The sequence below is a fragment of the Falco biarmicus genome, chromosome 11, assembly GCF_023638135.1.
Source record: "Falco biarmicus isolate bFalBia1 chromosome 11, bFalBia1.pri, whole genome shotgun sequence".
NCBI classification, from domain to species: Eukaryota; Metazoa; Chordata; class Aves; order Falconiformes; family Falconidae; genus Falco; species Falco biarmicus.
The window spans coordinates 5,449,696-5,471,028 of NC_079298.1; the positions used below are offsets into that span (position 1 = coordinate 5,449,696).

The 21,333-nt window shown below is 37.0% G+C and overlaps 1 protein-coding gene across 5 annotated transcripts in view; it reads right to left on the bottom strand.

The window, feature by feature from the left end:
• Positions 1-1,041: 1,041 nt before the first annotated feature.
• EFCAB7 (EF-hand calcium binding domain 7) overlaps positions 1,042-21,333 on the bottom strand; it is a 32,282-nt gene continuing 11,990 nt past the window's right edge. For 4 of the 5 annotated variants that reach the window (XM_056356456.1, XM_056356457.1, XM_056356458.1 and 1 more), the window contains 9 exons: positions 21,081-21,205; positions 14,893-15,034; positions 12,566-12,675; positions 11,436-11,593; positions 11,101-11,234; positions 8,856-9,004; positions 6,763-6,972; positions 3,222-3,329; positions 1,042-2,118 (listed from right to left, as the gene is read on the bottom strand). In XM_056356456.1, coding sequence (XP_056212431.1) covers positions 2,044-2,118; positions 3,222-3,329; positions 6,763-6,972; positions 8,856-9,004; positions 11,101-11,234; positions 11,436-11,593; positions 12,566-12,675; positions 14,893-15,034; positions 21,081-21,205 — 1,211 coding nt within the window. In that variant the 3' untranslated portion in view covers positions 1,042-2,043. The remainder of the gene's footprint in view (positions 2,119-3,221; positions 3,330-6,762; positions 6,973-8,855; positions 9,005-11,100; positions 11,235-11,435; positions 11,594-12,565; positions 12,676-14,892; positions 15,035-21,080; positions 21,206-21,333) is intronic. The other variant, XM_056356459.1, reaches the window with a different exon arrangement.

Here is a 21,333-nt window from a genome sequence, read left to right on the forward strand (position 1 = left end):
CCAGAAGGGTGGTCAGGGAAGGCCAGTGTCGGCAAAATTATGAAGAAGCTGCATTGTTACTATAGCACTAGTTCTCAAAAGACAGAGAATATTTCAGAAATTCACATTAAAGCTGTTACAGATGCTTTTTCTCCCAAATGTCTCCCATCGAACGAAAGAGGCTACTACCTGTGTTCAGCTTTAAAAAAAACAATGCTAGACTCTTTTTTCTGCCTTGGTGGTACCTGGACTTGGAGCAAACTAGAGAAGACCGCAGATACAACTGAGACCTCTTCTCTCAACTTGTCCAGGCCAGGAAAGGTACAACCTACCATGGCGAGCGAAGCCTATGTTTCCACTTAGATACAAAACTCTTGCTAGCAGCAAGAGGATCAGAAAAGAAAAAAAAGGTTCTGAACGTACCACTGTGTCATACTCAACTAGACCCTACCTGCAGCAAAGCCAAGGTTTTGCATGCACAATGATTTCTCAGCTAAGTACTTCTTTCAGTTTTAACTGTTCCTTTCCTAAAATGCACATTAGGTAGCATATGGATTCCTGCCACATCTAACATGACTGATTTTATAAACAAAAGAAATGCAAATAATATAGAACTCGTTTTGTACTCTCTACCATGCACAGAAAGTGTCTCATTATTTCCCAGCTCCTCAGACACCTAGCTAGGAACTTCCGAGGTTATGAACATCCCTATCCACACCTTGCCTGGGGCAGCATTTACAGAGCTCTGTTGTTTGCTAGAACTAGAAATTAGCAAATACTCGTGGGGCCTCTTAATACAACCTCTAGTTCTTTCAGACAAGTCTGAAAATGAAAACGGTATCTGCTGTACTTGCTAAGGAGAAAAAAAAAAACAAACCAACAAACTAAAAGATCACCAGTAAAGCTGCCTGAGCACCAATTGCTGAGCTGTGCAAATCACAGCCAGCCTCTAGCAGGGCTCTCATTTTGTAACTGACATTTACTCGCCCAGTGTACAATTACAGCAGAGTAACAGCAGAGTGCAGGAGTTGCTGGCAGATAAATATAGCTTTTCAAGACCACTTGCTGCCCTCACAGATGAGGTCACATACATTTAATGTCTATTTTAAACTCAGACACTTTTTAAGCATCCAGTGGCAAGGGTCATCATTATTTTTTCCACATTAGCAGACATTTAAAAGAACCAGAAAAGCATAATAGGATGAATATTTTTAGCACCTCAAAGCTGCTTCTCATTGATATTGCAGCCTAAACTTGGTGGACTTCAGTCTCCTTATTTCAGCTACCCTGGAAATAATTAATAGCTGTTAACAGTCAAGAATGAAGACAAATTTTTGTTTTCCTCAAATAATGTTACTTCCTTATTGCACATAAAAATGCAGACTTTATTTTAGATAAGAGAGTATAAAACCAGGCACTAATTACTCAGAACAAGTATAAGATTAGTATTATCATCAAATGAAAAAATAAAAAATAAAAAGGAAAGAAGCACATACTTTATCAGGTGGCAAAATGAAATTATGAACCCCACCTCTTTATGCTTCTGACATCAAAACCATAAGGATGTTTAATTAGGAATCCATCAGACCCATTTAACAGATTAAGTTTTTCCTCGGTGAAGCAGTTCCAGCATGTGATGGAACTACATTACATGTTATAGAAAATAAGACGATATTTAGGGAAACTAGCCTTTATAAAACACAATTATGTTACAACTGTCAGCTGTATTACTGAACAGCCCTAATTTTTGTTGCATCTCAATGTTTGCACGCCAATATATTTTGTTAGACCATACGTGATGAATACTCTGCAAAGGATTTTGCATACTTACAGTTAATCCATCCCTAAACTATCACTATAAATGTTTCTTAAAAGCCATCAGCAGAAGTATGATACCAGAAATAAGTACTTATGTGATTCACTGACTTTAACAAATCAAACTCTGCCAAGTATAAATGTATGCCAGCTTTTTGAGAAGGACAAAACTACCAATTGCCTAGAAGCTGCCAAAAAAGATTCCTGGTTCAGCATGAGTGCTAAGAAACAGCCCTCTAACTAGAACATTTAATGTAAGAGGGAATGCACACAATTATAAAGCCATTCTTCCTGCTCGTTCAGTGGCATCACGTGCTGAGAAACCTGTATAGAATAGAGAAAACAGAGGTGAAATACTTGTTTACTGGAGAACTGCACGTATGTTACCTCAAGTGCTATGTAAGCAAAATGAACTGTTCCAGTACATATATCACTAACACTATATTATGAACATCCATCATCCATAATGACAGCTGGTATTCAAAACTTGTGATTTAATTTAATTGCATGACAGCAAAATATGCGTAAGGGGCACTAAGCCTACAGCTTATACTGAATGAAGCTGAAATTAAAATTAATAAAACACCTTACAGAATCAGGCTATAGTTACCTCAAGTGTCAGCAGCAATATTAGAACAGGCCCCAACCCGGCCTCTGTCATAGGACTCTACCTGTTTACAACAGGTTTGTATGTATCTACACTGGAAAACTGTGAAATATAAAACAGTTCAGATGCCTCTTCTTTTAAAGAGAGACCATACTTTTAGAATAATAAAAACTGGATTTTCTTCACAAATGAATGAAGAAGAGTATCAACTGCATTTGTAACGCATTTTCAATCTCATTCTGTCTCTTAGAACCCTCATAGAAATTTCACTAAAGCCCAGCTCCAGAATGGGGACTGGGGATCGGCAGATCAAATTGTCTTGTGGCTAAACAGGATCGGTTAAGTCAAGTTTAACCAAAGTTAGCCATCTGCAAATGACACTGTACATAAGGAGTGCAGTACGCATATATTTTTGTCTCTGACTAGTGCATACTTGGTCTGTTTCTCACAGACATCAATATATCTGATTAAAATTCGCCAAGTAAAAAAAAGAAAATACAGCCTTAAAAAAAGAATATAAGAATAAAAGAAAAAGAATAAACGGTACATGTATTGGATGGCCCACTGAAATAGGCACACCTATCAAAAATTGAACAGCTATGGATTTTTATAGCAATCTGCACAGAAAAACATGGATACATCAAGTACATGTTCAGTTTTGAAATATCAAGAACTGTTTCTGATCTGTACTGGTGATTAAGATGCCACTATCCACACACTCATTATCACAATAAAAGACCTGCAAAAGGGAACTGCAAAGATGTCACGTTTTTTTCTTCTTGCTTAGATTTTAAAGTTGGCTAAACAATAAAAATCTTACCATCATGGATTTTGGTGCCACTTCTACAGCAAAAACAGGCAGTCCCCTACTACTTAGGCAGTTCTTACTCTGCTCATTGTTGACATGAATAATCACTTTGTTTTCAGACTGCAAGTGAAAAAACATGAAGGAACGCATTAGTCCTAATGGTTAAGTGGCTGTTCTTTATGTAACAACTACACATTCCTCTTACTTCCTCTAACTTTGCTATTGTACAGGATGGAAATGCTTTAAGGATGCTGATGTCTAGTCTCTTTGAAGAGTAACAATTTCAAGCGTATCTTAGCATCATCACAGTCTGGACAATGAGCCTGGACTCACTGTCAATAGTCATTTAAGATTCACTGAAAAACTTAAGTACTTGTGAAGATACAACATGGGAGCACCACTGAGTGAGAAAACTTTGTGCCACGCATCGTTGCTGATGGTGGTTTACAGTTTCCAAAGGTGACTGGATAAATTCATACTAGAAAAAAAGACGAAGGGATTTTAAGTACAAAGAAAGTATTTCTGACTCAAGTAGTCCTTGAACTGCACATCACTAGAGACTAGGACCGCAATCTAGAGAAGCGTCACTGGATGCTTGCCCAGTTTTTGTACTTGCAACATCTCCTACAGGTCATTTATGGAAACATAAAAGGATCTTCATCTGACATTGAATGGCCATTCTGATTTTCAGGGTTCCTATCCCACCAGCAAAAGGCCATTCCCTCAGGAGCTCATACTACATGTTCATAAATTCTCACCAACTACATAGAGATTCAGCTCCTAACAACTGAAGTTAAATGCCCAATGTAAGCAGTAGGAGCATCCTTCATATTTAGTCTCCTGTTGTAATAAATGACCAGGAATCCTCACTAGTTCCTTACTGCCACAAATCAAAGACAACACCTCACAAAGGTGTTTGGAAGAGACACTCATCAAGATGTGACCCATCCCAATCTGCTGCACATGGTTTGTTTCAAACATTCTCTTGAATAAAACCAGCTAGGCTTTATAGAGATTTTTTAAAATATTTGAGAAATTTCATATAAGTACAATCACTTAAAGAACAGACATTCCTGCTGTGCAAATGCTTCCAAGAAGGATCCAAGATATACATATATAAAAAAAAATATCCAAGATATGTGGGTAATGGAAAACTCATTAACCGCCAGTTTATTCCAGGCAATACTCAAGACACAAGACCTAAGGACATGCTATATACCCTGCTTTTCAGCTGTCTCTAGATAAATTGCAATTTGATAGAGACATTGGAAAATGTCTGATTCTTAGACAATGTTATCCAGCATTCTCTCTGTATTGAGAATTGGAATAGAAACACAGTCACTTCACACAATCAACCTTAGGCAGCAAAGAGGCTACCATTAAGACTGGTAAGGACTGACCAAAAAAAGTTATCTCTAGTGCTCACAGTACAAAGGGTTTGTGGATAGCTGAGTGTAAATATAATAATTCTTGAAATACGGTGGTGTTGCAGAAATTAAACACAATTTAGCATTGAGCTGCTTATGACTTTGATCTGTCTGCTCTGGCATCACTTTGGTGAAGTCCTCATTTCTACATGGCAGTGAGATAAAGGCAAACAAAAGAATTGTCTGTGCCAAAAAGTATCTTCCTGTAATATGAACAAGGTCACAGAGATTCATCTAGCACAGAGGGTATATTAGAGTAAGCTTGTGCTTTGGATGATAGGAAATGCTTCATTAACTATTTATTTTGGCACACAAATAGGCAAAGAATAGATTTGGTGCTGCTTACTCTCTCAGAAATTTGATGCTCTGTATGCAAGGTCGTTTAATCTCTCCAGCTCACACCCTAACTAGGGAGGGTTAAAAGACACCTTTCTTTACCCACTGATTAAATACATACACAAGACTAAAAAGAGAATCTCTCAGGAGCTACCATATTTCCTTAATTTAATTAGAGAAATAACAGAAACAATTATTTCCATTGAAATCATCAGTACAATAACTGAAGGTATAACCAGACTGCTTGCATTGTGGGAATCTTAGAAGACAGATGCATAAAATTGACTTTTATTAAATTCTTTTCTAGAACAGAATCACAGAATCGTTTAGATTGGAAAAGACCTTTGAGATCATCAAGTCCAACCATTAACCCAGCACTGCCAAGCCCACCACTAACCCATGTCCCTAAGCACCACATCTATGGATCTTTTAAATACCTCCAGGGATGGGGACTCCACCCCTTCCCTGGGCAGCCTGTTCCAGGGCTTGACAATCCCTTCCATTAAGACATTTTTCCTAATATCCAACCTAAACCTCCCCCAGCACAACCTGAGGCCATTGCCTCTCATCCCATCGCTTGTTACCTAGAAGAAGAGACCCGCCTCACCTCTCTACAACCTCTTTTCAGGCAGCTGTAGAGAGCGAGAAGGTCTCCCCTGAGCCTCCTGTTCTCCAGGCTAAACACCCCCAGTTCCCTCAGCTGCTCCTCATAACACTTGTGCTCTAGACCCTACGTGTCCCTACAGCCAGTGATCCAGCCTGCCTAGAACCCTGTGTAGAGCCTTCCTACCCTCTAGCAGTTCAACAGTCCCACCCAACTTGGTGTTGTCTGCAAATGAAGCCCAAATGGTATAAATGGCAGCGGTCAGTGATTTTAATCAGACAGTATCCAGCTGCCTCAGTACAGAGCTCATCTCCTTCTCTGACATATCCCCAAACATATAAATAACTCCAGTATATCTACCCTAAAGGGCGAAGTGCAGATCTAAACCTGTAGTTCCAAGGAGCCTCAGCATTCACTCCTAATATTAGTCCATCAACCCACCCCCTTTCACATGTTTGTAGATTTAAAAATACACTTCTTGCTATGATCTTTTAAAATGTAAAGCATCTAAAGTTTAGCATCTTACTGCACTGTATTTATCTACTCACAGTTCCTGACAGAAATGAAACTGAGAATAAAAAGCACATTCATTACAATCTATGCAAAAAGATTTAAAATCTCTGCTTCTCACCATCCACTTTTGCTTGGATTTACAATTCTTAGCTTGGATCAGTAAGAAAGTAAACCTGTCAGACTAGCCAGTTAAGAGTTCATCCATAATACACTTCTAAAACACAACCAATGCAAATCATTGTTCTTCTACTTTCTTACGCACAATGAAAACACTAAATCATGTAAATGCTGTAGTTTTTCTGTAATTCTATTCCCTATTCCTAGTATTTGTTTTCTGGTATTATGAACATACTATGTCTCAAATAATTATCAACATACTGTCAAATTGGAATGTGAACACAAGCAAATATTCAGATTCTAAATAATACTGAAAACTGTTTGCCTCATTATAATAAGCTGTCCCTTCCAAGAACACTGATCCAGACTCTTTTAAAGTCTGAGTCATATGTCAAAAAGAGCTTTGCATCAGGCACTAATTTTTTTTTTAATGAAGTAGTTAACAAAAGTTGATATCAAAAATGAGAAAATGTAGTTCTCAAAAATGATGTAAGGACGGAAGAAGAACAATAATGCACATTAACACAAAGTACCTTACAGAAGTCTAATGCCGTACCTTATTTTCAATAACAGAAGTGATTCTCCTGCCCGCTTTGTAGGTATAGATGATTATGTTTTCACAGCCATCCATTACTTTGGCCTCTCCTTTATTAACAACAGACTTGCAGATAGCCCTGTTGAGTTGTGAGCTCCCTGCCTCTAGATATATGGCTTTAATTTTGGGTTTGCATTTTTCTGCATAGATGTCAATGACAAAGGGACATGCCTGTAATGGAGAAAATTAGTTTCATCATGACTTTATCTGTAGTTTTCCCCCTCAGATTTTCATCCACAGCTCCTAAGTATTTTCATATATGCTCTGACACAGAATTACCCAAATACGAGTATGTCCCTGAACATTAAATACTTAAAACCCGAGAGCTGTGGCAATCTTTTAAACCAAGTGAACACTCAGGACAAATGAATGTTTTTCATGCCAATCACATCACACTCAAGATGCAGTTTGGTGCATTCAGCTCCAACATAGCAAATCCTTTCGTGGATAGCAAAACGTACAAGGAATTAAAAACAAAAATAAAGGAATTAAGGAGAAGTATGAATGTATTTCAGTGTCTGAAATAAACCTGCCTCCTTTACCTGTCACACTCTTGCCACAGATTTAAACTATGCGCAATGCTGCATTAAGCACTCTGCTTTTACAATATCTTGGCTAAGATTAGTACCTGTAAGAAACAAAAACTCCTAGTTGTTAGGCTCAGTAATAGCACCTCGGTTTCTTTCAAATGGCTATTGGAATCTACTAGGATTTCTCAGATTCTGTCTTTAATTTGTTAGGGGCTCAATGCTCCCGAAATATTAATCTCTTAAACCACGTAAAATTGAGGAATTAAAGGGTTAAGATATAGGCATATGTTAAGTAGATGTACATTTTTAGATTAATAAAATCAGAGAGTTTCGGAGAGCTACGTTGTCCTTTGGAAAGCAAAGACTATAGCCATAAACCACAGCTAGTATAAGGCACAAAATACCTTTCTGAAATCTCTTTAACTTGAGAAAAACCTCCCCAAATCTTTTCTTAGAGAATAGCTCCCTCTTACGTCTGAAATGCAGAAAGACAGTTTTATAGCTCCTCTACTAACCATACTCGCAGGAAAAGGAGAAAGTGTTCACCATCAAGAAATCATTCACCATGACCTCAAGATTTTCACTGCAAGACAACTGATGTTCTCTCAGCCATACTGAGTACTTTTGGGTCTGCCTATATTTGTTCCACACACGGATATATATTATATGGTGACTATGCTAACCCTGGTTTAACAAATGTTAATGAAAGAATATAATCAGATGATGATTTTAAAAAATCAGCTTTCCTTGGAAATGAAACTTAAATGATTATCTGCATATTTAATGTATCCTTTAATTTTTCATAATTTTTTTCTCGTCATTAAAGAGAACCTCGTTCTTTAGTAAGAGCTATTCACATCAACACTGCTACCGTTTCTGAATAAATAAATAAATAAATAACTCTATAAGCAAGCATAAACATAAGAGAAATAATCCCTGGTCCTGTAAAATAAACAGTGTGCCACCTGAAGCCCCTTCATTAAACCTGTACGTTGAACACCTTCAGACACTGTAGTGAAAGGCAACAGTAACAGAAATAGCCATGTCTGAGAATTACGAATTCTGAATCACGTGGGGGGCAAAAAGTTACCTATCCTTACCCACTTATGTTGTGGCCTCGGCCAGGAAAGTGATTTTTTTAAGCAGAGCAAGTCACACATTTTGTAGGTTTGCTGACAGGTCACAGTTTACCATCACTGTCTTCTTATCACTTCCTACCAGCTAGGTGCACGAATTCTTTCCACAGGTATAACCCAAGATTCCTTCCTGTACAACCCCACAAAACACTGGCTTTCTCTAAAACAGAAGGCAAATCTCCTCCTTCAACAACGCCAGTGTTATCCTAAGAAAGCATACCTAAGGATACCATAATGACCAAAAGTCATAGTGTAAACCCTGTATTAACAGTTGTTGGACTGGATCACTGACCTACTCAAATCAATTTATGACAGAAACAGTACTGCAGTTAAACATGTGTGGAAAGCTGTATGTGAAGCAGTTATTTTTGCTATATGGCTATCATACCTCTGTCATTTCTAATGCTTTGTTGTAGCCCAGAGACAATAAAGTGACCCAAAGGTCACTAGGATCCCCTTCACGGTCATTGGCTTCCATTAGATTCAAATCCATAAATCCTTGTCTTGTTAGTTCATTCTTCTTCATATCAAAATTATCTATTTAAAAAGAAATATAAGGTAGCACTTAAACATCTGTTCTCTCTGCAAACACCCTTCATCCTTCCAGAGCCAAACTCCCACTTATGTTAACAGGGTTTAAAAGATGGAGCCATTCGCGCCATCTCAGGCTCTCCCATATTATTTGGGAAAGATGTCCCTGACCAGATACATGCTCTTTGCAGAGCTTCCCTGTGGATTTTAGATAATGACTAGAAACAGCTGGCCCCTTGTATAACCCAAAAGAGGGTGAGATTTCAAAACAGAAAGAGTTTATATTTATTTTTTTTTTTCTTTTTGCTAGCAGTGTTTGTTGTGGTTGAGATTTGCAGAATGGGGTATATTAGGAACGGGAAATGGAAGCCTGCTGGAGCCAGCACCCTTAGCGCTTGAGGTCCTTGATACAGAAATTATTTACTTAGTTCCTAAAAAGCAATAAAATGCCAGTAATCCTAACACCCCTCTCTAGATAGAATATCACAGATAGACCACTCTAATGTCAGCAAACACATAATTGAAATGTCCTTGTGTCAGAGATTTTTTAAAATGGTTTTCTCATCTTCATAACAATGCTAAATCTTTACTATATATTATTAAAAAGGGATTACCAATTTAATAAATCTATCTAAGGGTACAGATGCTATAATAAATGGCTTGAACTTTGGTGTCAAGATTTATGATATTCGTCTGAACCCTTCAACTGATTAATGACCTAGTAAAACATTCACCATATTCTCTTTCCTCTCTTACACACTTCACACGCATATATATATATATATATATATATATACCCCTCCTATGCATGTTGAGACCAGTGCACAGAGGTGCAACACTGACAAAGGCATAAAGTGTGGCAAAGGATAGGGATGAAACAGATGAGAAACTCATTTATAGAAAAGTATTTCTATATGAGCTTTCTGTCATTTTGGAAAAAATCCACTATCTTAGAGTGTTCTGGGGAGAAGTAATTAGCAGGACTTGCCAGATGTGAAGTATTTTGGCCCAAATTAAGCAATGTGTCATAGCCTACAAATGAATTATATCAAAGATGACTTGGGCTGATATACAATGATATGCCATACTGGCATGTCAGACACAAGTTACAGAAAAACTATTTCTTATAGTTTCCTCTAATTTTCACAGAATCGTTTCTAGATGTGCAGTCTGTTCACACAAGTGCGGCTAAACCGCCCATGCTTTGAAACCACTGCTTTCACGCACTGTATTATTAGAGCAGCCTATAGTCACTGGTGGTTGTATTCTCCTAGCCCTGTTACAAGGTAAATACGTGCATTCTCAAGGCCTTCGCAATGCCACAGACCTCCTTTTTTCTTTAACATTGATATCTGTGGCCCAACACTGCTGCAAGCTGGCAGGACCTCCAGTAACATTGATGAGATGTATCAGCAGACAGAAAACAAAGCACAGCTGAAAGTTTTAACTGTCAGCTTCCCCGTCTCACCCATGGAAGTCTCAGAATCTCATGCTGTCATATAGCACAATATGGACAGACTGACACACCATATATGAACCTTCAAAAGACAGATTTTTAATGACTTATAACTGCTTACACCTGAAAAAAATGTATAGTTGCAACAGGCGTTTTCTAATTAATTTTCCAAACAGTCATCATAAGCTCTAGATGGCATTTTTAAAGCATCATATACACACTATTTAAAAGTCCCTCTCAACACTTTGTGAAATATAAAAGCAGTAGCAGCTTACTCTGTAGAAAAGAGATTGATTAAATGAATACCTCTTACAGTTTAATTCACCATATGATCCACGATTAGAAAACCTGTAGGTTTTGGCAGCTACAAAATCTTTCACCTACAAAACTCTGCAGTTAGCAATGGGAAGAATTTTCTCAGCAGAAGGTCAGTGGCACACAAACCAGAATGAAGCAAAACAAGACAGGAGACTAGAAAAGGAAAAAAAGAAAAACAAAGGGAGAACAGTATCTGCACGTGTTCTTGCTGTAGGCTACAAAACTTTCAGTTCTTCTATACTAGATACATAATACGATACTATGAACAACAGCTTGCAAGTAGAATGATAGCCCTAATTAGTTGTATCAAGCACAGCAAAGAACTTACCCTTACATACAGCCCATGCTTCCTCATCACATTTCTCACCACTAGTTCTCAGTTCAAAGAAATTGTATTCCTCCAAACTCAGAAGGCCATTTCCATCCAAATCAATTGTTTCAAATATATCCAATAATGCTGCTCTAAAAGATGAAAAAGGCAGAACTATTTCCAAATACTTATTTCATTTACTGCCTCACAGTATTGTCGATAACTATTCAGTCTATTTGAGAATATTCTGTACAAACAGTACTTCAGTAACATACAGCTTTTAAAAAGCTAGATGCTCTTCGGAGCACGCATTTTTATGATAGTTACTGTGCCTATCTAGGAACACAACTCACCGGAACTCCTTGGTCAGAGCCAGGTCTCCATCTTCACCTCTATACACCAGTTTTGCTTCTCCAGTACTTTGTGTTTTTACCTTCTTCAACCTACAGCCTGTTGTGAATGGGAGCAGCCAGTAAACACCTGATCCAAGCTCCCCTCTCCATCCAAACATCTACTCTTGAAGGAAGACAGACAAGTTTGTAAGTTATTTCTGTATGAATATCATTAGTAATCAGGAAAGGTATCATTTAAGAAGTGATTAATTACTTGAAAACACTGGTAACGCTAGGCTCTTTCCTTAAAGAAAACGTCTACAGTGAGATGCTATGTGATGCCATTTTAAAGACAAAAAACCTAGTGAATGTCTTAGTTATAATAAGATTAAGAAAAACATACAGGACCTGAGATGAGGGGATAACGGTCATTACTAGAAATGCCTAGTAACAGCCCTATCACTTTTCAGATCTGTAACACACTTTAATTGTTACACTAAAAAGCAGCCAGAAGCAGACAAACCCACTGAGTTTTTAATTTCCTCCCTCACTATTCAGCTTTGTTCAAACTAGCAGCAAAAACTTCCTATTTAAAAAGTCACAAGTAATGTAGGGTTTAAGAAGCAAGCTGAGTTCCCTGTGGCTTGGAAGGGGGAAGTCAGCTAACGCTGACATTTCTCCTCCTTTATTTCTTATAGCATAAGAATATTCTGTGCACTATGAAGTTCAAAACCATACATATAGCAAGGAGAAAGAAAACAAAAGGAAATGTTAACAAATTTTACCTTTGACATTTTATCTTTCAAGATGGAGGGATACAAATGAGTTTCCACACCCCACATCTATACAGATAACCAGCAACTCAGAAATATTTGCTAACACACCACATGATAATATGGTCCTCACAAGAATTTCATTAAACTTCCACACGTGGCTTGCAATTCAGCCCATCCAAAGGGCATAAGTAAGACTGTATTACATCTCACCTTGCACAGCTGCTGTCCATTTTGAAAGGGAACATGCACAGAACAAGTGTTTCTTCTCTAGTTTGATTAGGTACAGTTTGAATTACTTCCGAACACATGGGAACTCACCCATGCAGCATTTAAAGATATAACAATCAAAACAGGAAGACAGCAAAAATATCTAACCTCTTTGTTTTGTTGTTCAGTAAAGCCCATAAGGTGTAGATTTTCTTGGGTTTCACTTTCCTTCAGAATATACAAAGCTGTATCCACTGACAACCAATTACAAGGTTTTCCTAAAAAGAAAAACATTGCCAAGAAAAATGCTTAATAATGGCACAAAACTGTTTTTCTTTCAATCCAAAGTAGGTATTTCCATGGTATTTATAATACTGATCCCTGTTAAGGCAAGATAGGAAAAAAAAAAAATCCATTATATGCTATTGGGATTACCTTTCCTGTTTAGGCCGATCAGATAAATTGTTCCAAGTATTGTGACACTTGCAGATAATGATTACTATTAGTAGGTCTAATACTAAAAGCTTTGGTAGTTAAGGAAGCTCTTTTTGTTGTTTTCTACCATTAGAACATTATTATTACTTTTCTTTATACTAAGGCTCCTAGATATTTGCAATCAAGTATGTTAGCAAAATTATATCATATTCTCATCTGATGTTCTGTAAAATATTGTTAAACCCATCTAGACTGGAAACCCAGATTATGTGCAAAAGCTAGGGATACCAGAAGATTTAAATCTCAGAAGTGTAAGTTTAAATCATATTTTAAATTTAAGTTGAAAGATCCTCCTACATGGCATCACATATGATTTGTCTGATCACGTATGATTTGTTTGTCTTGGGATGGACTGGAATGGAGGCCTGGTCCTACATGGATGTTTAACAGATGCCATTTGAATCTCTCTGATTTCTTGTAGCTGCTCAGTTCCTGGCACAATCAAGAAATGAGCTATTAAGTGGTCTTCAAGTTAATCAACCCACAGCAAAACAATGAATGTAGGGGCTTAGTTTTTCTACAGTTAGGAGTCACGAATAGCAAAGAGTGGCTACACACCACATAACTTTTTTACAAATTTGAAGGTATTTTTGATTTCTCATAAAAAGGTAATCGCTCTGCTAACATTAACCTCTTCCTTACATAGAAGCATTATGCCTTCCTCTCCATAACAGAAGATATTTCTACATACAACAGGACAGTAACGTTGTGTAGTGTAGTAGCATAGGGATGTGGTGATGCGGAAGATCACGTGTTCTGACGGAAACATAGGAACTAAGTAGAAAACCGCCCACGAAGGGCTGGCTCTGCTACTTGTATGTAAGTGCCTGTGTCTTTCAATAAACTGCCATTTTGCCTTCCTCTCCATGAGAGTCTGATGGTCCCTCAGGTGCTGCGCTGAGGTTTGGACACGTCATAAGCTACAACAGTGTAGAAGTAGAATTCTTTTTTTTCCCCTTCACAAAAGAGAAGCAAGTACTTTTTTGGTTACACAGAATGTCTGGACAATCCTGCAGCAGAACTATGCTAAGGCAGAGTTTAAAAGGGCGCCACATGAAAAAAGAAAAGTTATGAGCAGAACACTGAGACATCCTGTTATTCAAATCTGTTAGTATCAAACCACCATTAGAAGTCAGTCAATCAGCTTCCCATTTCAGCCAGATAGTAACTGAAAAATAACTATTTTCCCTCAATTATTTGCAGTGAAGTTTTTATTACCAACCTCAATCAGAACCAATTACCAACTTGTAGCACAAGAGCCAGTCCAGGTGACTCAAACATCTTTGGGATCTAATGGCTCCTGTTTCACAGGATTAAAGAGGAAATAATCTACATGGAGAAAAAACAATTTCAACGTAGCAACTGAAGACCCTTGGTGAATCACCAGAGAGAAAAAAGCCAACACTGTTTGGAAAAAAGGAGCACAAAGGCTGACTCATCTCAGGTGGCTCTAATGCTGGACTTCACTCTTTTAAGATGAAAATTAAAATTGGTATACTATGCTATACATCCATCAGACAAGATTCATAATGAAAACATCAAGATACCATACTGCCATAAAAAGCCACAATCTGTTTTAAGTATTTACAGAAGTATCTGATGTGGAGAATACAAGATCCTTCAGGCAATACTCACCTTGTGTCGTCGTTTCTCACAAAGTACATCAACACCTTAAAGGAAGATACTGCAAACAGTGCTAACATTTCAGTTTCGTAGTCAGAAACTCCACAAATGTATGGCCAAAAATAATCTAGGAGGTTGCTTGACTACAAACAGAAAGATAATGGACTTAGCTGATTTTCACTGCCCAGGCAGTGAGCACAAAATCATGAAGCAGAAAATGTGGTGTGACAAGTTAAGTTGTATTTTCAATAGGGTTCTGTCAACAGAGAAAAATATCGCAAAGTATTGAAAGTAAGAAAGGGAGAGATGTATCAGCATGAGAAGAGAAAATATTTTTTATAATGGAAAATTCTCCCAAGAAATACAAATACACTTACCTTCTACCTGACGAACATTTAAAGGCTTGATGGTAATACATACTGTAGACCTCTCAGGTAAGTACAGCTTGTACTTGTGACTAATGATTTCACCATCATCTTCTAAGTAGAAGCATCCCTTGGATTGTGCACATTGCCAGTCCTGGAAACCAAGGAAATATTAGATGTTGCCTTCATCTTTGATCAAGATAAAAGCTTCTTCTCTGAAATATTAATTAATTTGAGGATTTAATAAATCCTGCATAAAATACACCACTGTATTTTTTTTACAATACTGTAAAAGGTACAGCACTGATCTTCTGCTTTAAACAAAAGTAATTTTCTCATACAGTCCTTTTTGTAGTTAATTTTTGCAGAGCAGTTAGTAATATTGCTTCACTTGTGAAAATGCATGAAAAACATACAATTGCCCCAATGCTCAAATACTGGAAATGAAATTTAAATTGTCATGAAGAATCATCTAAATTAACAAAATTCTCTGAATTATGTGACTTGCCACTGAAAGGCTGGAATTTTGCTACATTAGTTCCATCAGGCCAATCAAGCAAAGAACGTAACTGATTAGCTGAACAATGAGGAGTTGTTTCCTTCAGACAAATCACAAACACCAGCACTGGTCCATTTAAGTGATTCTTCTTGACTTCTGTCAAAAGTATTGGAAAGACAAACTGAAAACTGTTCTGTGTGTGAATAATATCGTTTCTAGAGAAGCCATGATTTTGCTGAGATGCTAAAACAACTAGATGCTTCAATTTTATTGTTTTAATAGCAAGTCCCAATTTTCAATTTAAAATATAATCAGAATGATACTTCCTTAGCAAAATAAAAATGAAGTACCTATAGATGTATTGTATGCTTTGAGGAACAGAAGTCATTCTTGCTTTGCCTTCACTGATCTGGATTAAGTCCACGGTTTTAGTCACTTTCCTAGCAATGGAAGCTAATGTTTCTGAGCAGAGCCTAACAGAAGGAGTCTTTCAGTGTCATCTTAGTGGAGAGCTCTGTCCAGGTGGCTGTACCAATGCTCAGTGATCAATGTCACAGGTAAGCTAACACAGATTTGAAAAGAGAGCTTGTAAAAAATGGAAAACTTTTGCATGTAACTCCCAGTAACGAGGCTGACTACTACTAAGTCCAACTGAGGCCAAACAGTCTTCATTAGAATGCTACAATTCATTTCTCCTCTTAAAGAACCGATCCTCATTACAATGCATTCACACTCAGTTGATGATACTTTACAGTCAATGACCTAAAGGTGTCAGGCAAGAACTGGACTTTGCTAGCGTATATACACCCAGGATGCCAAGCAACACACGTGGTAATACATGTAGCTCTGATCCTGGATTTAAATTTCTCCATTCAGAACTCTGCATTTCTTAAGAATGTAAAGTACTCTGGAACTCATGGATTTAAGAGCCTTCAGTCCTGTGCCACAATTTTGCCACTGATTTCTGTGGGAACAGGATCAACTCCTCTATACTAAACACTTCTCATTCAAACATTACCAAATTCATCTTTATTATACTCCTTTCTGCTTTAAGAACTTTTATAAATCAACCAAAACAAAGAAACGTACTTTGAGAAAACTCACCATCTGTGTTGGCATAGAAAGACTGCAGAATCTAATACTATCTCTCACTTCATTTTCTGTCTCTTAATCACTCTTACAAGTTTCACACAAATAGCACAAACTCAGCTATAAAAAGAATCTTCACCTTAAAGAAATAAAAATATATCACCCTGAACACATGAATGTAGGTATATGAGAATTCCAGATTTTACATAGCTGGAAACTGTCTTAATCTCAAACTGCACTTTATTATGGTGAAACTACCCTGGTCCCATCCAAGATGTTGATCTAAAGGCAACAAGTATTTAATCTTCAGTACTCCAATAGTTTTGGTAGCATAATGCATCATACCAATTTTAGATGTCAAATTCTTCTAATTATATTTGCATACAGTTGACAATACGGAGTACTTCTAAGTACCAATACTATATACTTTGCAACTTACTTTCTGCTGTTCTCTGGAGGTTTAGGATTTTTCAAGAAAATTAAGACTATGCTAAGGAAGTTCTAAGAGACTTTAGAAGTACACATACTTCCTCAGAGCACAAGCTATCAAAAAACCAAAGATCAATTAAGTTATCTAAAGTAATATGGGACATCAAATCCCTGGTGGAAGCTAATAACCAACTCCCTCTCCTCCCATAATCTTTCCCAGTTAAAATAACGTGTTGGATCCAGGGCCTTCGTGGAAACCTATCTTCTCTGCCATCAGAGATGCAGAGGAAACAGCATGCTATTAGAGGAACAATGATCTCATCTCACCAGCTATCTACACTGCAAAATAAGACAGTGAAAAGCAAGGTGAAGCATTCAACACCCTGCCATCCATACTGTTTAGCTGTTAGCTCATTCCATGGCTCTGTTTCAGGTGACTACAGCTAGTGCTCTTCAAGAAAACATGTATGCAGTTCAGAAGATTTTTCATTTCAGGCATCATTTTCAAAGAGGAACGTGCATGTAACTGCACTTGATTTGGCTTCCTGTGACCTACACGGTCAACATCATCCCATCAGGTTTTAAAACCTCGCACACTCTGTGCCATGACCTAACCTACAGCTTGTAATGTGTATTCTTGGTTGGGATGCAGAGACATAAGATTATGAATAGCATTGAAAAATAAAATTTCTTAAACCCACAAAACTACCACATGGGTTCTAGGAAAAAAGAAGCAAGCCAAGTGCCATTTAAAGTAGACACAATCTGCTTGACAGGGTGCTAGGCCTAAGCCTTGTGGAAGTGCAGCTACCTATGCTACTTGGTCCACAAAGTCAGAGATCTGTCCCTGGCCACCTTCTATGTGGTTGTATAGAACTAATTAACAAGACCACCTAAAAATTTTGTATCAATCTTTATCCACTAAACTAGATCTCTAGCGACAGGATAAGCAGAAGGCGTCCAATCACAGAGAACAATTAGGAAAGAGGAGAATAGAGATAAAACGTTACTGGGACTTAACACTGAGGATTAAACATGGAGCAACAGAGTTCTCTCAGTCAAACAGATGGATAATGGGAGTCCATATTAACATCAGAGACAACATAAGTCTGTCCTAGAATTTGAATATGTAGTTTAGTCTGTTAAATCACCTCTAGTACTATTCCACTCTCAGTGAACTGTTTATTCGAATACTTCCAAGACTCCTAACTTCGTGTAAAGTCCATATGCAGCAAATTAAGATTTATCCTTAATACTTGACACAGCTGAGATAACTGGTTGCTAGCTCGTTTAGCCTCTAGGCTTAGTACCTTACAAAACTGTTTGAAAAATTAATGATGTTTCAAAAAGATCCAAGTTAAAAGGTTTGCTAATGAAGTAGTATGGCTGTTCTTTGAGACATAAAAGTGCATAATATAAATTTAAACAGCAGTCCAAATGTGCTGTAACTATTTGAAAGGATACAGTGACAATTTTCACATACAAAAAATTACTCTAACAGCCATGTTCTACTCCCCCTTTCTCACTATGGCAGTGGTCTTCAAACCACCACCTCACAGACAGTCCTCAGAGAATAGCTCTGTCCTGTTTGTTCACCTTCCATTTTTCTGCCTGTTACTTCAGATGAAAGACTACAGGTTTTGCAGTTTTGCTTTCAGATAGACATTGTTACAACAGGGAAATCACACAATCCAAGTAAGCAGGGGAAAACAGCTCAAGGAACAACATGCACGTTAAGATGTGAGCAACAGTAAGCAAGTTTGACAACGTTTTAAGAATCAAATACTAAACTGTTATTCTTGCAGAGAGCATGAGGTGGTGCTATATTCTCTAAATTATCCATGTCAAATTACAAACAGGTATGTAAATTTGGGAAGCGAAAAGATTATTTTCTGGGTTGATTATGTCACTTCAAAGCATAACAAAAGTTGTCTAATAATAGCTAACACAGTGGGAAATGTCTGTATTAGAAATGTTAGGCACTACCTGCTGCTGCCAGCGCTGATCACTGCCCAAATAATGCATTCCACTGCTATTACAATTTAGGTTATTATTGACATTGTCCATACAGTCATGCAAAATTCCAAATAGAAAGCAATGTTTCTGAGAGGAATTGTTCCTATGATTAAAGCAAAGAACTTCAGTTCAACGCTTTGTCTTGTATAAAGCTGTTCCATCTGCACAGAAAAACTCTTGCTAGTTTAACTGTGTAGGGCTACTTCACAGACATGAGCAGAGGCACATAACTTACTCTCAGGAAAAAAACTTTTGTCAGGTATTTCTTCTGCTACCCACTGTCTGTACAGGTCTTTCACTGACTTCAGAGGAGCAGAATGTAAAGGTGAGACTCCTTGGCATGCATAGTTTAGCTACCCAATGCAGGTAGAAGATTTTAGAACATGATGATGATGTTTTGTTTGTTTGGGGTTTTTTTTGTTATGTCTTTCAACCTTGACTAAAACTGTCACAAAGAATACTTTGCAGAAATTTAAGATCTCCATTTGCCATCTTTTAATGAATTTCAATTCAGCTACAGCCAAAGCCCAACAGGTCAGCATGTTGTTTATGCACATCTGTAACACTTCTCCAACTGTCTGGTTTTTAGTCCCCGGATTTATTTATATGGCTTTGAACCTGTCACAAAACTCCACTGACAAAAAGAAAACACATGGAAGAATGCACTATGAATACATTCCATGTTTTCTAAGGGCTTTTAAAATTTAGACAATTCACCATGTTTTGACTTCCACTGTTCTGTCAGAAATGTCAAGCTAGCATTGGTCCAACTTCATGATGGCAATACTTTCTTACTGTCCCAAAGACAGGTAAACTGCAGAAAAAAAGAATTATTTCTGAATATAAGTAAGAAGAATTTTGGGGTGCTAGATTCTGATCTACACCACAAATAAATCGCTGTATATTTATTCACTGATTTTGACAGTTTGGATTTTGCTCTTAATAATTAGGGTTAAAAAAAAAATTAGTAGCTCTACTAACGTACCTTCTCATGTTTATTGATTTAATTTCACTTTTTGTATGACGCTAATCAACAGTAATCAATATCTGCAGCTGCTTTTTTTCACTCCGTTCTTACTAGCTTGTACAAAGAAAGAGGAATCCAATATTGGGAAACTGCAATGGTTTTATATACTACATATCATGTTTGAACAAGGTGAAATTGCAGGTTAAATTGCATGGAGGTCCAGATACCTAAACAGACTGCAAAAAATTCCTTTGAGATTATGTTTTTAAATTTTAATATAGAACAAATGTCATGGTATAGCAATGTCAAAGATATAAAGGACTTCAGAGTTCAATAACAAATACAGAGTTGTTATTTGAAACAAAAATGTAACTCATGAGAACAATCAGTTCAGTTTTCTACCAGCAGTTATACTATGTGGTCATAACCATTTTTTCCCTTTTTCTCAGGAGTCTCAAGGTGCACATTTTTAATGTATCTTAGTGGTTTCCAGTTAATGTTTTATACTTCTACTGCTATTATTTTCTGTTGAAAGAAAACTAGTAAAGGTTCAGTCAAGAAAGGGAAAACAAAGGAAAAAGATCAATATTAACACTCTACAAATATTGACTTAGCAAAGTGACTTTGTTGTCTTTCTCCCACAGGAATTTATATTGAATGAGTGATTTATTTAAAACAAAGTACTGATAGAACATATTAGTCTAACTAAAAATCAATAGTTTCAGGCTACAGCATATATTTACAAAGTAATGCCCAACAAACTGAATATGCTCACAGATGTGTTATTTATTTCCAATTACCTTTCATATAAAGGTTTATGATACACAATCTTTCAGACTACTTAAGCATTTAAAGTTCTCACCAACCTAATAAATTATTAAATTTTAAATTTCTCAAAAAGTCATTAAACGTTTTATCCAACAGTGGTTTCATTTATAAAAAAACACACTTTGTTCTATTAAACCTTCACACCTGAAAAATTATTTTCAATAACTAGATGTCAGCAAAACCAACAGTATATAAAAATGTTAATAATAATATGTATCAAGAAACCTCTCGGTACTTTATAGCTGCCCTTGACAAACTATAAATAAAATATAAGCTAAAAATCAGAGAAAAATGGTTTCTTATTTAAAATACGATAACATATGTGCCTCGAGGAAAACAGCATAATTTCAATAGGACTAGCTTACATGATACCTTCACTGTGTCTGGCTCAATTAGCTTTGTGTTTCTGTTGCTACTGGCGCCCATGCTGATTGTGGTAGAAATGGATGCTTTGCAACTTTGAGCTGATGAGGGCTTTGAAGGAGTTCTGCTGTCACCTATAAACATAAATATTTAGTTACAATTACATTATTTCAACGCACTCCTAGTGCTATTTATCATAAAGGCTTACATTTATAGGTACACAGAGAAAAACTGGATGACAAGAACTTCAATCAGAGAAGCT